Consider the following 20,250-nt stretch of genomic DNA (forward strand, 5'->3'; position numbering starts at 1 on the left):
TGTAATTTTCAAAGCCTGCATAACTTATTTGATGGTAACTTTTGGTTAGGGTTTGAATTTTTGTTGGCCGTTGCTTTTATATGTATATAAAAAAATAAAATTTTAGATGGTGTTTTTGTCGCTCTAGGTGGCTTTCACCTTTTTGTTTAGACAGACTTTGCTTTAATCGCCTTCTTTCTTTCTTCCAATTGGTTCTAAAGTTGAAGAAGGCTCGCCAATCTTCCTAGCTCGTGACTTTTGACCGTTGACATTCCTCTTCACAATATTAAAGGTTTCTTAACGGCTCCCAACAGGCTCCATAATTCGAAGTTGACAGTAGGCATTGTTGATTACAGTTTTTAATACCTATTTTGACGGTTAAATAAAGCCGATTATGCTACGTTGAAGGAGACAACTTCTCCCACTATCATCAAAAAAGAAAAGAAAAAACTTATCCCATTCTAGTTTCGTATATTCTTTCATTTAATGACATGCTAGATGGTGTTTTTTGACACTCTTACGTGTTTGGCCTTTGACAATTGGAACTATGAAATATTCAAGCTCTTGAGGATTGTAAACGGGTTAACATCTTTATTTGCTATTGGGGACATTACAAATAATAGATTCTAATAGATGCCCACTTGCTTATTCAATCGAGTTCACATCAAGGGATTATGTCAAAAGAAAAAGGTAGGGTGCCTCCTCCTTCTCCTCCTTCTTTCTTTTTCTTTTTTTAGTTAATTGAAAAGGGGATAAAGCTACAAGTGACAGGTAGGGTGACTTCTTAAAGACAAAAATGTTTGCTTGCTTTCTTTTGGATGGCAACAAAGATTTGGAAAGTAAGTTTTGTACAAGGTGTATAAACAGTTACGACCACCGCTGCTTTAGGCGGTTATTGAATTTTCGTAACCATAATTGTTTTGTCTTAGGTGGTTAGCGGTTTTAAAATAATTGCCTGTCAATAGTTATTGAAACTCATAACTGCACTGCATAACCGTTTTTTAGAAATAGGCATTTTGGGTTTATTTCAATGTATTTGGGCTTTCCTTGAGCCTCTTTTTAGATTCTATTTAAATGGTTTTGGGACTTCTTTTTTTTTAATTAAAAATAAATAAATAAATAGAAGGCTTCAAAATGTAATATAGCCCATGAATTTTATCAATTGAACCCCAAACTTGATATATTTTTTTATAAGAAATGACACGAATTGTAGAATTTTTTTGGGCTTTGAAATTAGATGCAAACTAGTCAAATGACGTACAAAGAGAGGAAAAAACACTAAACATTTGTGCCAAATCATCTCTTTCTTCCGGGTAGTACTAAAATACTAAATAACTAACAACCCTTACAATGAGAACACATGTGCCAATCCTCGATAGCCTCTTTAAACACACTAATTCCATCTACTTCATGACATGTATATGACATTGTAACGCATGCATGTGATATTGTATAACCATTATTTTGTTATGTAAGGATACTATGTAAACTTTTATAGATATAGATGTATTTGTGAGATTTGTGTGTTATTAATTGTGTTATGTTTAGATGTTTCCGCTGCATGTTAGTGATGTTTGATATGATATCTGTGTGAGTTTTACTCATCTTAGTCGTGAAAATTCTTTGAACAACCTCATTGGTATTCACTGTCTTCGAAATCTGTGAAAGGATTTAACGTCAAACTCCGATCTATACTAACACACTTTTAAACTTGTACAAGTGACAAAAAGGTCATTCTACGTGACCGTCGATCATTCGATTATCATATCGATTGTTTGGAAATCCTACCGAACGTTCGTCAGCATGACAGAATCCCCCATTCCATCAAAGGTCTTAATTTTATAGTAATCTAACACAGTCCAAGGCTATTTTATAAAGCTTAACACTGTCTTAACAATAAATAATAGTCTCATGCACCACAATGAATGTCCATACTCATTAGCTTATTAACCCATCATTAATCTCATTATAACACAATATCTTGCCATGTAGATCTACATTAAACTTATTAAGCAGTAGATTAACCATGACAAAACTACTAAATATCACATGTTATCCACAACTAAACCTATCAATACTCGTTACCAACTTATAAAATCTAACATATTGGAATAAACTACCAACACAAACGTAAACTATTGTTATAAAGCTAATACAAAAGATAAACACATAGGAAATATGCTCATAAAAGTAGTAAAGTAGGAGATTACCTCTCTTGAAGATAACCTTAAGATTCTCCTCTGTTGGGGATAAAATTCACTATGGGTCCCATTATCTCTCAACAACCCTTAATTATCTCATAAGGTACTACGTTATCTCAACTACCTCACATTATCTCTCCACTATTTCAAATGATTCTTCAATCATCTGAAAGGAGAAGATCAATGAAGCAGTTACAGAGATAAAACCCTATGAAAGAGAACTCAAGATATAGGTAAAGGAGATCCATCACTTATTTTCTCAATAGATAGCTAGCTCTAGCTACATTTAGACCCCATATACGACTGCTAACTTAAGCATTGGAGCGAAGCCTTCCCCAGAAACCTCTTTGATGCTCTTATTATTTTGTAAGAGCCCGAAGATTGATGATCATAGACGCTTCGAAGAATGTGAAGATCACACCAATCAGAGACTGTTAGACTAAAAAAATGCATCAACAGTTTGGCGCCATCTGTGAGAACGACAACGTTCTTACAAAATTGAAATCCATTATGGTGGTGATCATGCGTTCGGGCGATACATCGACCAACCGGAACTAGATCTGCACAAATCTATACTCATGGATCCCATATCCACTCTATGACGATTTGCGTGTACATATACCAAATCGTGTTTGCTTTCGCTAGATTTATATTTATCCAACGTGTCTACACAAATCTACAATCATGAATCTCAGATCCACTATGTTGTGATCTGCGTACACCAAATCAGTGTTTTCTTTTGTCAGATTCACGAAAATAATTCTCCTAGGTACGGATCTTATGGCGAGGTAGGCAAAAAGCAACAAATTTGCACTCACCGACGTTGAATCAGATCCACAGCATTAATTTTAACTTATTAATTTTGTGTCAACTTCGCAGATCATATAAAAAGTTATAAGTTCTAAATGTTATATGTTGATTTTAAGATATGAATATAAGAGGATTATATAAGTAAATTCTAATTCAACCTATTTACTTAAAAATGTCAATTTTTTGAACTTAAATCGTTAATTTCATAATTAAACAGATTAAACTCATCGTACCTCAATCGTTAATTTTATACTAAATTTGTATCAACTTGTCAGCCCCAACTTGGTGTTCATCAACTGCCAAAAACAATCTAGGATGATGATGATCCTTTAGTTCCCGGTGGGTCCCTTCTCAAATCCACTGTTTCCACTCAAAAAGCGCTATGCAAAGCGAAGCCATACAACCCTCAAACTTGAGATAGCTCAAACAAAATCCAGACGAACACAGAGAGTGAGAGAGAGAGAGAGAGATCAAAATGGCTGTCTCTACTCTAACCGTTACGACCCCAAAGCTCTATTCCCTTCAAACCTTCAATCCCAAGTCCTTCTTCACCACCAAACCCTCTTCTTCTTCTTCACCTTCTTGTTGTTCTGGTTCTTCTCGCGCTTGTTTTTTGAATGCAGACGATGCGAAGCTCTCTATAGCTTCAACTTCTGCAACCAAGAAGCGTGTATTTGATATGGGTATTGGGCTTTTAGCAGCATCAGCTCTGGCTATGTCACCGTTGGATGCCAATGCTACCAGAATCGAGTACTACGCCACTGTGGGAGAGCCTCTGTGTGAACTCAACTTCGTCAAGTCTGGGCTTGGTTACTGTGACGTGTCAGTCGGCCCCGGTGCGCAAGCTCCTTATGCTGAGCTTATCGATGTGAGTTTTAACTTGAATTGGGTTTGCTTTCTGTTTTGGTGTTTTTATTTTTATGTAAATTTCCTTTGGCGCTGCTTATATTTTGGTTTGCAATGCTGTTCTTTGTTAGGTGCTCGTTCAAATTATTGCTTTAATTTTTATAAAATGTTGTTGCATAATCCGTGAACTTCTTTATTTCTGTTGGAGGATAAATTAACATGATATTTTGTCAGAAAAATCTTGAATTTCAAGAAGAGATTCTTTTGCAAAAATGGTTGTTGAAGAATTGTTCAACATGTTAGACGCAATCTCTGATGGGCAAGTTTCATGCTTTGCCACCAACCTCTGTAATGGTATGGCTTAATGTACACTGATGCGCCAAAAGACATATTTAGACAAAGAAAGAACCAAATTGAATCTGTTAATAAAAATGGACTGAAATAGCAACATATCCTGGTAGAATGTGCTTAAGAATTATGGATATATGTTTGCCATGCCACTAAAAACCATTTAGATTTGTTTAATTTAGATTTTTCTACCTGCCATAAAAAGGTTTGTACATGTTGTGAGTGCAGTCAAATATAGTGGGTTTGTGCAAAATTGAAATAGAAAAATGGAACAAAACATCACAAGGAGACGCGAAGATTTACTTGGTTTAGTGTTAGGCTTATGTGCACAGGCGACGACGAGGAGAAAGTTTCACTAACAAAATAGGAAGATTACAGTAGTGGCACAAAACTTTAACATAACATAAATCACAAATACACCTCAAAGAATTAAATACCATGAGGAGTGTAACTAGTAAAATTAGAAATACAAGGGTTGCAGGTGTACTTACCCTGCAAAAAATGCTTTGGGTATCATTATGAGATCCAACACCCAGAATAGCTAAAAATCTCCAACAAACACCCTCTGTACACACCCGTGTTGTTGCCAAAGCTAGTCTCTTTCTGAAAAAAATCTTACCATTGCCTTGATGTTCCAAACTTCTACAAAAAATTTTGCAGTCTTTGGAGTTTCCACTCACTGTTATGCATGATATCAGTTCTCTAATTATAGGCCTCATTTAGCTCTGTTCTGGTCATGATATGACATTCAGCTTATCATTGAGTCTGAAGACTAATACAGGATGTCTCTATGTAATATTGGTGAATTTACTGCTACTATTTCAGTTGGCAATTAAACCTTATCAAATCTATTTCCAATGCAGGTTCACTACACTGCAAGATTCGCTGATGGAACAGTCTTCGACAGTAGCTATAAACGTGCTAGACCTCTCACTATGCGTATTGGTGTGGGCAAGGTATATGATGTTGTCTTATACATTACGTTATTGGTATGGTTCAATCTTAAATCATTAGAGTGGTCATATTACCTATCTCTTAACTTCTAATTTTGGATTGATGATGCTTGAAGCTTTCAAACCTCAAATCAGAACTACTTTGTGTGCATGAAAGTTAAAACACGTAGAGGTTCTCTTTGGACATCTAACATATCCTTTAATCCAGGTTTATCTTCATCTGTCAGGTTACATTATCTGCATGTTATATCTGTTCATGCAAGAGATTTTATGTCTATACTTACTAGAAATCAAAAGAGATATACCTTTGGGCTGTAACCACTAAAAACTTTTGTCCTATAGGAATTTATCTCTTCCTATCAGCTTATAAATTATTTTGTTTCCAGGTCATCAAGGGATTGGACCAGGGAATTTTCGGGGGTGAAGGAGTACCTCCAATGCAAGTAGGTACGATATTCAAACTGTATCTATAGACTTACAGAGGTTCTTTTCTGTATGTTGTTTCTCATTTGCCCAAATATAATTCATTGTGCCCTACACAGGTGGAAAACGTAAGCTTCGGATTCCTCCAGAATTAGCGTATGGGCCAGAACCAGCAGGATGCTTTTCAGGTGAGGTTCCATATCCCATATCTTGACTCTTACAATGATTACAGTCTTGAAACTTGAAACATTCTATAATCATAAAATGTGTACAACATCTTCATAACTAATCAGGTGAAAAAAGACGAACAAAAAACAATCTATCTGCCTCTCTCTCTCTCTCTCTCTCTCTCTCTCAATCTACTGTTATAGACTTTGTTTACAAATACCTTATGGATTGGAATTGATAAGTTTCTTGCTTGAACTCTTTTTTGGCAACTATGTAGTGTTTTGTGAACCATAGTTGACAAAATGCCAGTGATGGATTAGATTTGATAAATTTCAAAAGCTCCTTGGTTGCATTAGTGTTATTGATTGTATCATGATTAGGACATGCTCTTGTTGGTATGGTGCAAAGGTCATACTGACACTCATATTAATTTTTTTTATAGGTGACTGCAATGTACCTGCCAATGCAACTCTTCTATATGATATTAAATTTGTTGGTATCTACAGTGGAAATAGAAAGTGAAGGAAGCCCAAATTCATTTGATAGCAAATAGATGGAAAGCCCATGAAAATCAAGTGAGTTTCTTGTCCTCTTGGAATTGAATTTTACAATTGTAAGATAGAAAATTAGATGGTAATCCAGGCATTCAGGACCCTACATGAACTTTACTATCTGCACACTTGGCCTGTGAAATGGACGTCATAGACCCGCAATAGATTGGCCTCACCTTAGGTTTATGTTGTCAAAATAATAAAGGGGAATCGGAATAGCTGTCACATAAGCACAGATGTCACTCATCTCCTGAGATGTGGATAAAACATACTTGCCTTGTTTGTGTATACAGTTAATGGCTTATCCTGGTTTGAGTACTAAATATCGAAGTATGAGATGAGATGAGATGAGATGTTTATTCACATATAGGGGTTACTCTGAAATGAAGGCTGGTAGATGATCGTCAATTCTTTTCCAACCAAAGCAGAGCAGTCTCACTAAAATTTTAGAAACACTATGGGAGGTCAGTGAAAAATATAAAATTTCAAAATTTGTGACAGAAAAATGGACAATAATCATGTATCCAGGTATGGTGCCTGAGAATCCATGCTTTTGTTGTTGGGATCAAACTGAAGTGACTTCTATAAGGAATACATATATAAATACTAAGGTAGTATGGTGCACATGCTGTGAATCCATGCTGGAGGAAGCAATGATACAATGTTCCGAAGTGATTGATCTCCAAGGTAAAAAATGGCCTACAAATGAATTCCTAACCATCAATAATATGCTGAGTCTCCTACTGCAGTATTCATATAGGGAGAAGTGCTAGAGAACCAAAGAGAATTGTCCAGAATTTTTTCCAAACTGACGTGGCAGAATTTTAAAATGAAAATTCAAGGGGTGGTTGGAATTCTGCCACGTCAGTTTGAAAAAAATTCTGGACAATTCTTTTTGGCTCTCTAGCACTTCTCTCATATAGGTATATCTTCACTGATTGGATGACTACTTAGATATTTGGTTTGCTAGTGTTCTAACTGAAACCATCATGAATACCAACTCAAGGTGACTCCAAAACCTTATGGACAATATACTATTACAGAATCAAAGATCATTAGTCAAATATTAGTATATTATATTGCTTTACATTACATGCTTTAATTATGGACATGGGCACTGATATGCTTCCTCTCCTTTGAAATTACCTAAAAATAGGCTTTGGTTCTCAAAGTTTAAAGCACCGAAGTTTCTAGTATGGATCAATTTGTATGGCTGAATCTCATGGCTGACACTGGTCACCTTTCTCAAAAGTACAAGACGTGCCTAATAGCTGCCTATCCCAAATGCTTGCCGACTGTTTTTTCCTGAAGTAAGACTAGTACCAAGCACTGCTTGCAACTAGAAATTCCTCTGTCATTTCAGGCAGTAATTGATCACCCTGATTGGTTTAACAAGTTGAGCTTCTGTCTTTGCTCATGGCTTGATACTTGAGCTTATTGTATATGTGATTTTGAACTAATAAAGAAAGCATATATTATTGTGAATTCTTTTTCCAAACCCTACAAGATTTTGTTTTCAGAATTTGATTTATGTAGCTAGCTTGACAAGTCTCTGTGTCCCCTGAATAGTCCCAACTCTGATGCTATTTATTAAATAAATTGTCAATGCAAACTGGAATTGCTAGATATGTTGTACACTTTCTTGATAATCTACTATTTCAAATATTTCTTACAAAATTTTCATACTACCCATGCACACTTTCTTGGAAATGATGTGGGAACTCTATTAATAATACATTACCCATCTTCCAGTATGATGTTGTTCTACAAATTGTTAGTTCCATTGCTACAAAATGGGCATATTACTACTGTAACTATATAATCAAATCAGATGACTGATTAGCAAGCACTCTTGGGAATTGGTTTTATTTCTTTCAGCCTTGCTCTTTTATATTTGAAAAAAAAAGAGAGGGGGAAGTCTGCATGAATTTGTTGTTTATTTTTCCTTCAATTATTATATATGAAAAAATAAAAAGGAATTCCTTGTGTAGGTTATTGTGGCTTGTTTCCAAAGAGCAGAAGGTCCATTAGTTACTTACAAACAAATGCATACCATTAATGTTATATGAAAAATGTATCTAAAAACACTTCTTTAGTAAAGCCTGCCTTAATGGATCAATAGATTTTTGTTTACTATCACATCAAGTTCAATTGTAATTAAGCAAGATTTGGGATTAAACAAATTATGAATAAAAAATTGGCTTCAAAGTATAAATGCACTAGATGGAGAGTGCTCTTTGTTGTTTTCTTTATTAGGTGAATTTCTTTTTCATTGATAGAAAAGTGGGGAAATAGTGGATATGCTTTTTGAGACTTGCACGTGCATCTCTCTGTTCTTGGGACTGATTATGTCTTTACGCTTCCTTTGGATCTGAGAAAGTGTGAGGGAAGTAGAAAAGCCGAAAAGGGAAGAAAGATTATTCTTTCCCTAGGTTTGCCCGAGTGGGAGAATAGAAAGATATGCTTTTCTTAGCAATTTCTTTTCTTTGCCTCAGCTCTTTATAGGAGCCAGATGGTTTTGAAATAATTTGAATCATCTTTCTTAAATACTGGTGACGCCTGGGCATTTTTCCAAATCTAGGGAAAAACCTGCTTTGCAAGTTCAGCCAAGTATTATAGTTTAATTTAAATCTCTTCTTCTTTTATTTATTTTTTTTTCCAAGAAATGCAGATGAACTTAAAGAGAAGATTACCAATCTGATGAAAGAATGATGTTGCTCTTTAATAAGAGGTTCCTTGATAACTAAAAGCTATTTTGACTGATATTGTTTGCACCCTTTCTGTTTTGCAGCCAATAGGATTTGAATTTTAGTTGCTTAACATATCTACTTATCTTCACTATGTCACATTGTAGATGTAATTTGTATCTTGAATGTCATCAAAGACCCACCATTCACATCCGACTCAACAAATTTACTCCTAATTTTAGCTACTAAAAAAATCACATTTCTGTATTTTAGCTACTTACTTTTCTTAAGCACTTACATCCCGTTTTTTATTTTAGCTATCAACTTTCACTATTCCATTTAAATATTCTTTTTCAATTATTTATTTATTCTTTCTTTGAGAGGACAGAGAATGTTAGAGATTTTTAATTTTTTTTTTTTAATTTTTAATTTTTTTTTTTTTCTTCACATTTGGTAAGTGAATAGTGTTGCCAAAATTTGGTGAGCACTATACCAGCTCACCAAATGTTTTTCCATATTGAGCCGGATGCAGCTTATTTTGGTCCCAAGCATCCCGGCTATCCAAAATAACATTTGGGTTTATATTGAGCAGATGAAAATGCTGAAAGGTTGCCAGAGCAAAAACTTTGACATGTGGGGTAGGTCCTTTTTCATGTGCCAGGTAACTTTCGTATGGTCATATCTGATAACCCTAAACTACATATGGCAACCTTCACCCCACCACCTACATGTAGCAGCCAGCTTGCACTAGGTTTTGTGCTTAATTACAGCTGTGAACAAGCCAAAGTCATTCCAGGCAGAAAAGGGAAACCATAACATCATGGATAGGTGCTTCATAACAACTCCCAATATATTCACCAAATACCCAATAACCATTCCGCATTGCAAGGCCCAGAAAATACCACTCATTGTCATTGCAAAACTACAGGCTACTGCTGATCTTTCAGAGAAGAAAAGTAAGGAAACATAGATTAGCTAACAAATTTTCTCATACTTCTTACTAAAAAAGAAACCCCAAACCAAAATTTAATTGTTAAAACCCCCCCTACATTGGAATTTTACAGTGGTTTATAGGTAGATAAGACAGAATTTTTATGTTGTTTCTTTCAACTACATAATAGAACATGCGTTGGCGTTGTCATCACTGAACATGGTGCTGTATGGGTCCTCATATCTTGTCACAGTGCCAGTGGTGGCAGTGTTCTCTACATTCCTGACATAACCAGGAGGTGCTTTCTTGTCATAAGCTTGAGCAGTGTAAGGCTGAGCCACTAGATTGTAAGGAACATAGGGCCAAATCTCTGCCCTTTTCCCTGTTGACTTTGCCTTCTTCAGCACCTTGCTTGCTTCAACATTTCCAATTACAGTCACCTTCTGCTGTTTCCTGCTTATGTCCACTGATTTAACTCCTGGAAAAAGCATAATCATTTTTTTATTCAAGTTTAGCAGCCTGTCATCAGTTTGTAATACAGGAAGACAGAGAGAGGCTAGGAAAAGAAAAATGCAACTTACCACTTAATGAAGAGAGGGCTTTCTTGACCTTAAGCTCACAGCCATCACAGTCCATCCTTACCTTCAGCTCCACAGTCTGTAATTGCTTCTTCTTTTTGTGTTTATGGGTACTGCCCATCAAGTCAGATAAATACTCCAAAGTACCGCCAACTCCCATTTTTACTGTTTAAAAAATCCCTTTCAAGAGAACCCTCTTGTGAAAGATAAAATCAAGAGCTTCTATGCAAGCTTTTATGAGCTTGACAGAAATGAACATAAACCAGCTGAGAGTTCTTGAAAAAAAGAGAGTAAAGGAAAGACCAGATTCGATGACAGAAGAAGAGGGCAGCAGAACACAGCTTGGTTTGTGGAAAATGGGAATGCTTAAAGGTGAATTTATAGCAAAGAACATTTGAAGAAGCTGCAAGGAACTAACCCACAAATAATTTATTCCTTCCTTGCCTTCCAACAAACAAAGGAAAAGGCTTCTAAGGCTGCCCCTCTTAACTTCTTTACTTCGTCTGATTTCTTTCTTTACACAGGCCTACTTCTTATATAGCCTGTACCTCATATATTCAAACAGGAAAAAAGGTGGTGGACCCAGTACAGCAGTAAACATAACACTTAAAAACCTTGATATTTTTTGCTGGGACTTTGTCTTAAAACTTTTATCAGTTCCCTAATACAGCAATCTTATGCTTAGGGTACAACAAAGAAAATAATACAAGAGGCAGGATATAGGCTTCTATTATCATCAACATCAAGTATCTTATACATCTTCCACCCTAATGTTAGGTATGTTCTGTGTTTTTGTTTTCTGTCTTTTATTTATTTTTATTAACAAACAACCCAAACACAAAAAATCTTATTAATAAACATTTTTCTTACAACCGGTAGCAGTGATTTAGTGGTTCAAGCAAATCCCAAAAGTGGTTGGGCACGTATTAGTACATGAGTTTGAATCTCCGTAATGGAGAATCACCTACATATGTTTGATTAGTATTAGCCGTCTTGGTTCCCATTGATGTTATGATAAGGCTGAGTTAGTTATGCCTCATTTGGTCTTAAGAGAGCAACTGTGATTCCTGCTGTTTAGGCTCTCTTGAACAGGTTCCATTAGGCAAGTACTACTATAATCACAATTCATCCCGCCTGAAAAGAAAATTAAAATAAAAAAACATTCTTCTGGCACCAAATAAATGAGGTTTGTTGGTAGTTTAATTCCATTTTGGAATTATGCATTAATTGGGGGAGTAGTACTATTGGATGTTGAAAATTCAAACGTGTCTCCCATTATAAACCATCTAATTAATATGGGGTAGACATATAAAGACGAAAAAGATATGGTAGTACTTACTAAAAACAGTAAAAAGAAGGGCTATAGCTGCAAAAACCCCGCCAAGAAACAATGGGTGTCGCAGTAAATAAACGTTTTGAAAGCAACGTTAATGGAAAGAGACTACCTTAAAGGAAAGAGGTTTGGCCCCACTGCCTTTATTAACATTGATTAATCAATCACGTATATTTAAATAACAACAATAATAGTGAAAAGCAGCTGCCACGTCGCAATGTGAACAACACACCGCCAAGCGGACAAGAATCATATGCGCATCAGATTGACGCGTGGCGGAATCCAACGGCGAAGATGGTAAGAGGAGCTGAGTAAATAGCTGGCGTCCTTTATGTGTGGGGCTGTCTGCCCGGTGGTTGGGTTCGATCGGTCAGCGGGAGCGTCGCCATTTGCATGTAAATTTGCCAGCTTCCTTGTGAACCCGTTGGAGACACCAATGTCCAATTAGTATTTTTTTTCTTCTTTCTTTTTTGCTTTAAGAAAAGTTTGCTGGGGCAGTGATATTCCAAGGCTTCAGAAAAGCTTCCTGGAATTAGATACCAGACAATGGTAATACGAGTCTAATGGCTATAAAATCACATTTACATTAAGCTTATAAAAAAACATATGAAATGTTATTATTTAATTAATACTTTAATATTTTTCACAGAAGTGAGCATAAATTATTTGTATTGAATGGGATGTCAATTATGGAGATATGATTTGAATTTAAGACCTTTGTTTAAATTGGATCGGGATTAACTGCAATTTCTTGAGTTGATTGTAGCCTACTCGGTTGCAATTGTGAGAGACCTTCAATAAAGCCCACTTAAACGAGCATCGGCACATGCTCGAGCACTAGGGTGATAAGAAAATATTGTACTTGCAACTGATACCAACTTTTCCTTATTACCATTTAGAGCCCGTTTGGAATTGCGTTTGAGAAATATAGATTTTAAGTCCAAAATTTTTTTTTTTTGGCAAAAGCTTCATTTTTAAATTTTTGCCAAAAGTGTTTTTTTGACCATTTTTAGGCTTTTTGAATCTTTAAAATCGTTTTTAATTTTTTTACACAACGAGTACTTTTTTCTTTAAATAGACTTTTTGAGTGTTAAAAGCACTTTTAGACCTTTCAAACACAATCCTAAACAGACTCTAGTGATGGTTTCGTAGTCTCATTTTTTTTTTTTTTTTAAATGCGGTTAGGTACATACTACAGTATGAGTTTGAAATTCAAATGATAGGAGTTTACGTAGAAGCATCAGGATAACTCATCCCAACAAAAGATACCTACACGTGAGGGCAACTGAAGATACTTGATGATAGAGGAGATAAAGAAGAAGTTAGAAGATAATAAGGAGTAGCCATCTTAGTAGTTATCTTATCATAGTAGTTATCGCTAGTCAGCATCTTATTTCGTTATGTAGTTATCTTAATCTTTAGTCTGGTAGAATAAGAAGGAAGTCAATTAGATAGGAAGATGATATTTTGACAATTGTCTCTTGTGATTTGCTTCCAACCCTAATTGGATTCATTGTGGTCTCTCCTACCCGAAATGAGTCTATTTTCTATAATAAATCTTTCGTATTTCTATTCATCGGTTGTGGGTTCTTATCAATTTGGTATCAGAGCATGGCAACAAACAAAGAACGAATCGAAAAAATAGAATTCGATATTGAAGATTTGAAGAAGGAGATACAGCAGATGCGTAGCGAGTCTTCAACTCAATTCAACGAGGTTAAGACTTTACTGGCTGCCTCTCTTGAGAAGGGAGATCCTTCGACCAAGAAGGAATTCAAGGAGAAGGAACAAGATGATTTCAAGACAACGGGATGGGAGAATAATGTGATGTACGGGCCTCGGCCTACTAAGCTTGATTTTCCTCGTTATTCGGGTGATGATCCCACGGTGTGGCTTGATCGGGTAGTGCAATACTTTGATTATCAACGTACCCCGGATGAGAAGAAGGTGACATTGGCTGCCTTTCACCTCGAGGGTGAGCCCAATCAATGGTGGCAATGGATGAAGAAGGTGTATCGAGAAGAACAACTTCCTGTTACATGGGACGTGTTTGAAAGGGAGTTATTGACTCGTTTCGGCCCTACAGAACTTGAAGACTATGATGAGACCCTATCAAAAATACGGTAAAATGGGACATTACAAGAGTACCAACAGGAGTTTGAATGCTTAGCGAATCGGGTGAGTGGCTGGACTCAAAAAGCCCTCGTCGGAACCTTCCTTGGAGGATTAAAAGCGGAGATTGTCAATGGAGTCCGTATGTTCAAACCTAGGACTCTTCGTGATGCCATCGAATTGGCTAGGTTGAGAGACGACACACTGTTGCGGGACCGGAGCATTGGTAGAGCAGAGGGACAGAAGTTTACACATCCACAGAAGTATACGTACCCATCAGATAACCCAGCACCTACGGCAAGCACACCAGCAACACAAACTTATTCATCAGGTACAGCAAAAAAAGTTATCATGGGAAGAAATGCAGAAGAGAAAGGAAAAAGGGTTGTGCTTTGGATGCAATGAGAAATTTATACGGGGTCATAGGTGTCAAAAGCCACAAGCCTTTTGGATCGAATCCTTCGTTCCAACGGAGGAACCAGAGGAAGTCTAAGTTTTTTTTACAGAATCTGTGGGAGAACAGATGCGGGGTACAGAGGACGAACCACTCAATTAACTCCATGCGCTTGTTGGCTATAATGGGCCCAAGACCATACGTCTCATGTGCACCATTGGCAAAAGGCAGTTGGTCAAATTGATTGGCAGTGGTTCGACCGACAACTTCGTGGACCAAAAAAATTGCTCAAGCCTTGCAACTGGCTGTAACTTCGGTGGATGAGTTTTGGGTCAAAGTGGTAAATGGAGAAAAGTTATGCTGTAACGAAAGGTATGAGAATGTGCCTATATTAATCCAAGGTTCTTACTTTGTAACTACTTTGTATGCATTATGACTGCATGGCCTAGATGTCGTATTGGGAGTGCAATGGCTGGGGACCCTTGGGTCAGTAACTTGTGATTGGAGAATGATGACCATATGTTTTATATGGGAGAATCATTGGGTGACCCTTGCTGCCCAACCGATCAGACTTGTCCAAGAGGTAAACATGTGGACCATTGAACGTGAAATGCATAGCAGTGGAGAGCTTTTTGCGTTAATTCCAAAGGTGCGTGAGGACCATTTGGAGAAGCTACCCAAAGACATACTTGAGTTGCTTCAAGAATTCAATCAAGTCTTGGAGAAACCCACGGGTGTGCCACCATCTCGGGCATTCGACCACATCATTCCACTACCGGAGAACACTGCCCCGGTAAACGTCAGGCCATATCGTTATGCACACTACCAAAAGAATGAGATTGAAAGGCAAGTGTCAGAGATGTTAGTAACAGGGCTTATCCGACCAAGCACTAGCCCTTTTCCCTCACCAATCTTGCTAGTAAAAAAGAAGGACGGGTCATGGAGGTTCTGTACCGACTACAAGGCTCTGAATGCAATTACCATCAAGGATTGATTTCCAATACCAACTGTGGACGACATGCTAGATGAGTTACATGGGGCAATGTATTTTACAAAGCTGGATTTACTAGCAGGTTATCATCAAATCCGAGTCCATCCCAAAGACATCCACAAAACGGCGTTTCGAACTCACAGTGGACACTATGAGTATGTAGTCATGCCATTTGGTCTTTGCAACGCACCATCCACGTTTCAAGCAGCCATGAATGAGGCCTTTCGCCCATACCTACAGTGGTTTCTCTTAGTCTTTTTTGACGACATATTAGTTTACAGTAAGTTGTGGGAAGACCATGTAATCCATCTGCACAAGGTTCTCGAAGTTCTAAGTGCCCAACAATTCTTTGTTAAACCTTCTAAGTGCACATTTGGGGCACGCGAAGTGGACTATCTAGGCCACATTATTTCTGTTGAAGGAGTACGAGTGGATAATCGCAAGATCGAAGCAATGCAAGCATGGCCGCCACCCAAATCCATTACAGAGCTTCGGGGATTTTTGGGTCTCATAGGTTATTACCGCAAATTTGTGCGAAATTATGTCCTTCTTGCAGCCCCATTGACAGAATTATTAAAGAAGGGCAACTTTGGGTGGAGTCCGAAAGCTATGACAGCTTTTGAGGAACTAAAACAGGCGATGGTAACAACACCCGTGCTGGCATTACCTGACTTTTCTGTTATGTTTGTTGTGGAGACGGATGCATCGGATTTCGGGATCGGGGCCATACTAAGCCAAAGAAGTCGACCCATCGCTTACCTCAGCAAGGCCCTAGGACCGGCTAAAAAAGCTTGGTCAGTTTATGCTAAAGAGATGTTAGCTGTAATGGAGGCAATCAAAACGTGGCACCCATATTTGTTAGGCCAGAAATTTCAGATACAAACAGACCAAAAAAGCCTACGATTCTTATTAGAACAACGTATTGTGACCCCGGAACAACAGAAGTGGGTATCTAAATTGGTGGGCTTCGAGAATGAGACTGTGTATCGATCTGGGCGTACCAATGCAGCTGCCGATTCCTTATCACGTCTGGCCACCAGCCCGGTATTACTTTCAGCAGAGGAGGTATCTATTACTGGAGTATCCTGTCCACAATTCAATTTGTGGAATGAATTGAAACACATCAACATTACAGATCCATACACGATTGCCTTGCACACAAAAATGAATGAATGACCAGAGGTGATGGGCAACTATTAGACACGGGAAGGGTTGATTTTCTTTAAGGGCAGAATTGTAGTGCCACCAACCTCATCTCTCAAATTGAAAATCTTGTGAGAATTCCATGCTTCAAAAATGGCAGGCCAGTCGGGCATTCTTCGAACATTCAAACGACTAGCCCAGAATTTCTATTAGGAGTCCATGAAGTCGGATGTGCAAGCATTTGTCTCAGCTTGTGATGTCTGCCAACGTAACAAAAGCGAAGCCTTATCTGCAGTGGGTCTTCTCCAACCACTGCCATTACCTACACAGATTAGGGAAGATATTACTCTTGATTTTATTAATGGCTTGCCAATGTCTGGGGGAAAAAATTCCATTATGGTGGTGGTAGATTGGCTGACGAAGTATGGTCATTTCTTTGCCTTAGGCCATCCATACACCGCCAAGAAGGTGGCTGACGTGTTCGCCGAGGGAGTGATGAAGCTTCATGGTATTCCACGATCCATTATAAGTGATCGTGACACCATTTTTTTGAGCTCATTTTGGCGTGAGTTTTTTAAGTTGCAGGGGACGGAACGGAAAACTAGCTCCACCTATCATCCTCAAACCGATGGGCAAACCGAAGTGGTCAACCGCTGTTTGGAGCAATACCTACGTTGCTTTGTAAACCAACACCCGAGGGAATCTTATCTGGCATGGGCAGAATACTGGTATAACACCACATACCATTAGTCTACGGCAACTAGCCCATTTCAAGCACTATATGGTCGTGCGCCACCGCGCCTCATCAATTATGAAGTAGGAGCCTCCCCGATCAGTGAAGTGGACAAGCTCTTGATTGCCCGTGAGGAGTTACTAAAAGACTTAAAGACCCACCTACAACGTTCTAACAATAGAATGAAGCAACATGCAGATGCCAAACGCCGAGAGGTAAAATTTGCTGCAAGAGATTGGGTCTACCTAAAGCTACAACCATCATTACAAAAAAAAATCGGGATTTAATGACATGTCTACAATAACTCTTTTTTGAAACGTCACCATTTAGTGACGTGCTAATTTGTATATATATATTAGTGAGTGACGTGTGAACTTCAATACGTCACCAAATTCATTAAATTAAAATAAAAAAATTAATTAAAAAAGATTCTGATGTGCGGAATTAACACGTCATCATTTGGGAACCTGACACTCTGACACGTCACCAATTTGATGACGTGTTCTGAGTTGACACGTCACAAATTCCAATTCTAGACCGGTGAATTTTTTACGCGTCACCCACGTCACTAATGACTCGTCCCAACCTATTAGTGACTTATTTTTCTTTTTTTCTTTTTTTGGGCCATTGACACGTCACCAATTGCCGGTCACTAAAAACGAATTTTTTTGTAGTGCATATCGCCAAAGCAGCGTGTTCAGACGTGCACATCAGAAACTAGCTAGTCGCTATTTTGGACCTTTTTCAAATGGTGGAGGAGGTTGGGCCGGTAGCATATCGTCTGGCACTACCAGTGGAGTCCAAAATTCACCCTGTGTTTCATGTCTCATTACTAAAATGGAAGGTGGGGGCTACGGGAAACATCCCAGAGGAGCTACCGCCATTCTCAGAAGACACGGGACCATGTATTGAGCCCCTGCATATTCTGGACTACAGGTGGGTGAAGAGTGGGAAGAAGTTCATATCTGAAGCATTAGTTCAATGGAAACATCTTCCTCCGGAAGATGCTACTTGGGAAGATACTGAACAATTGCAGCAACAGTTTCCAACCATTAACCTTGCGGACAAGGTTCCTCTTCAAGAGGGGGCGAATGATAGGAGTCTACGTAGAAGCATCAGGATAACTCATCCCAACAAAAGATACCTACACGTGAGGGCAACTGAAGATACTTGATGATAGAGGAGATAATTAAGAAGAAGTTAGAAGATAATAAGGAGTAGTCATCTTATAGAAGATAACTACGTAGTCAGCATCTTATTTCGTTATGTAGTTATCTTAATCTTTAGTCTGGTAGAATAAGAAGGAAGTCGATTAGATAGGAAGATGATATTTTGACAATTGTCTCTTGTGGTTTGCTTCAAACCCTAATTGGATTCATTGTGGTCTCTCCTACCCGAAAGGAGTCTATTTTCTATAATAAATCTTTCGTATTTCTATTCATCAGCTGTGGGTTCTTATCATCGAATCTCGCAATGAAAATCTCCATGACTGGTTAGTGTAAATCTCTTTATGGGGCTGGGTTTAATTATAGCTCAATTGGACTTGAAGGAGCGTATGCAGTTTTCACCGTTTAGACCTTCTTCATGTGCGGTTTCAACGAACATGTGCTACCATGGTTATACCTAATTAGAATAGCCACTCCAATCGCCCATCTTCCCTTTTAGATTTTTTCTTAACCAAGAAAACAAGAAACTTTTCCTTGGTGGTTTTGTTATTGTTTTTGCAGAAGGGTGGTTTTGTTTAACCCGCTCCGATCTGTTTGAGAAATTGAAAAAGAAAGAAGTTGGGACGTCATGCATCAACAATTTAGTTTAAAAATTGTACGTTTCTTTTAGAAGCCCGTGGTTTACGTAGTAAAAAGGCAAAAGCTTGGGTCCTTCCCTTGGGATGGGTTGTCATTGCTTCATTGCTTGCTACCTTTCATCATCAACAAAACCATCGACGCGTTTAATTTGCCTACGCACACAGCTAGCTGAGCTGGAATATATCTGGTAATTAATAATTAAGGAATATGCTAAAAACCTAAAACTATATTAATTTCAAATTTGAACCTTCCCCGCTCCTGCCTCACTCCCTTTTCTCTCCCCTCAACCTTACCTGGCTACCTTAATTCCCTTTGAAGAAAATAAAATAAAATTAAAAAAGAAAGGAAACATTCCTATGAGGGAACCAAGGGGTGATTATATTAATAGTATTAAATTATCAATGTTGCAAGGTATGCACTGTTCCCCAACAACCATATATTTTTCGATGTGTCTTTGTGTTGTATAAGGTCAGGTCAGCAGACAGCAGGCCATTATGAGTAAAAAAATTGATAAATTAGTATATATGATATTACAGTAGGTAGTCGTGAATTGGAACACTTAATTATTATTGCAAGGCGAGATATGTTGTTGATGTTCATTTAAGAAATGAATAGCAAATAGAAGTTAGGGTCACGTAGTTTTCTTTGCTATGGTCTACCACCACCACCCCATCACACATTACAGCTATACTTAATTTGCATATATATATATATATATATATGATGCTAACCACCCCACTCAATCATATATATATATATATATTCTTATTCTTTAGTAATTTAACTGGATGTGTAGAAAAAAATTGAAAAAACGAAAACCAATTTATATCGACATGCAAGGACAATGTTCGATAGTGCTGCATGCTGGATCCTCTACTAAATTGGCCTCCCCCACTTATGGAAGTGTCAATATAAAATATGTTGATCCAATGTACTTTCAAGCGTTTAACTTAATTTGTTTAATGTTTAGCAATTAATTAATTAAACTATATCATTTGTACTTCATTTACACAAAAACTACTTAAAAATGATTTGGGTATTTACATCCCATGCATGATCCTGATTTTTGGCATGCATCGCAAAAATGTTAATGTGTTCTTCATATATATATATATATATAATCATGAAGTCTTGACGATCTTCTCTCAAAGGAGAGCAAGTTACAAGCCTTAAAATTACACTCCACTCCACTCCGAGCCCACTTGGTAAGGATGGAAGGCTGACGAATCTGACATCTAAAAGTAAAGGGAAAAATGCATTTAAT

The 20,250-nt window shown here is 37.6% G+C and overlaps 2 protein-coding genes across 3 annotated transcripts; one reads left to right on the top strand and one right to left on the bottom strand.

Annotated features, from left to right (window-relative positions):
• Positions 1 to 3,321: 3,321 nt before the first annotated feature.
• Positions 3,322 to 7,815, top strand: LOC132165881 (photosynthetic NDH subunit of lumenal location 4, chloroplastic). Of its 2 annotated transcripts, none has more exons than XM_059576573.1 (6): positions 3,322 to 3,858; positions 5,048 to 5,140; positions 5,524 to 5,584; positions 5,680 to 5,748; positions 6,235 to 6,303; positions 7,436 to 7,815. In XM_059576573.1, exons 1-5 carry the CDS (start codon positions 3,466 to 3,468, stop codon positions 6,279 to 6,281), a joined length of 663 nt encoding a protein of 220 aa, XP_059432556.1. In that variant the 5' UTR covers positions 3,322 to 3,465; the 3' UTR covers positions 6,282 to 6,303; positions 7,436 to 7,815. The 2 variants fall into 2 exon arrangements, 1 of the variants encoding a protein (XP_059432556.1); XR_009438528.1 differs by having other exon boundaries at positions 3,324 to 3,858; positions 6,171 to 6,303.
• Positions 7,816 to 9,820: 2,005 nt separating this feature from the next.
• On the bottom strand, positions 9,821 to 10,959 carry LOC132166187 (heavy metal-associated isoprenylated plant protein 23). Its single transcript, XM_059576964.1, has 2 exons — positions 10,479 to 10,959; positions 9,821 to 10,375 (listed from the first exon to the last, which is right to left on the bottom strand). The coding sequence occupies exons 1-2, from the start codon at positions 10,633 to 10,635 to the stop codon at positions 10,077 to 10,079; spliced, it is 456 nt and encodes a 151-aa protein (XP_059432947.1). The 5' UTR covers positions 10,636 to 10,959; the 3' UTR covers positions 9,821 to 10,076.
• Between the last annotated feature and the right edge of the window lie 9,291 nt (positions 10,960 to 20,250).

Source organism: Corylus avellana, chromosome ca11, assembly GCF_901000735.1.
Source record: "Corylus avellana chromosome ca11, CavTom2PMs-1.0".
NCBI classification, from domain to species: domain Eukaryota; kingdom Viridiplantae; phylum Streptophyta; class Magnoliopsida; order Fagales; family Betulaceae; genus Corylus; species Corylus avellana.

Coding starts and splice junctions, on each gene's coding strand:
- LOC132165881 (XM_059576573.1), top strand. CDS start 3,466: ATGGCTGTCTCTACTCTAACCGTTACGACCCCAAAGCTCTATTCCCTT. Junction 5,141..5,523: donor TGCGTATTGGTGTGGGCAAG/GTATATGATGTT, acceptor TTTTGTTTCCAG/GTCATCAAGGGATTGGACCA. Junction 5,749..6,234: donor ACCAGCAGGATGCTTTTCAG/GTGAGGTTCCAT, acceptor TGGTATCTACAG/TGGAAATAGAAAGTGAAGGA.
- LOC132166187 (XM_059576964.1), bottom strand. CDS start 10,635: ATGGGAGTTGGCGGTACTTTGGAGTATTTATCTGACTTGATGGGCAGT. Junction 10,376..10,478: donor AGCCCTCTCTTCATTAAGTG/GTAAGTTGCATT, acceptor TGCTTTTTCCAG/GAGTTAAATCAGTGGACATA.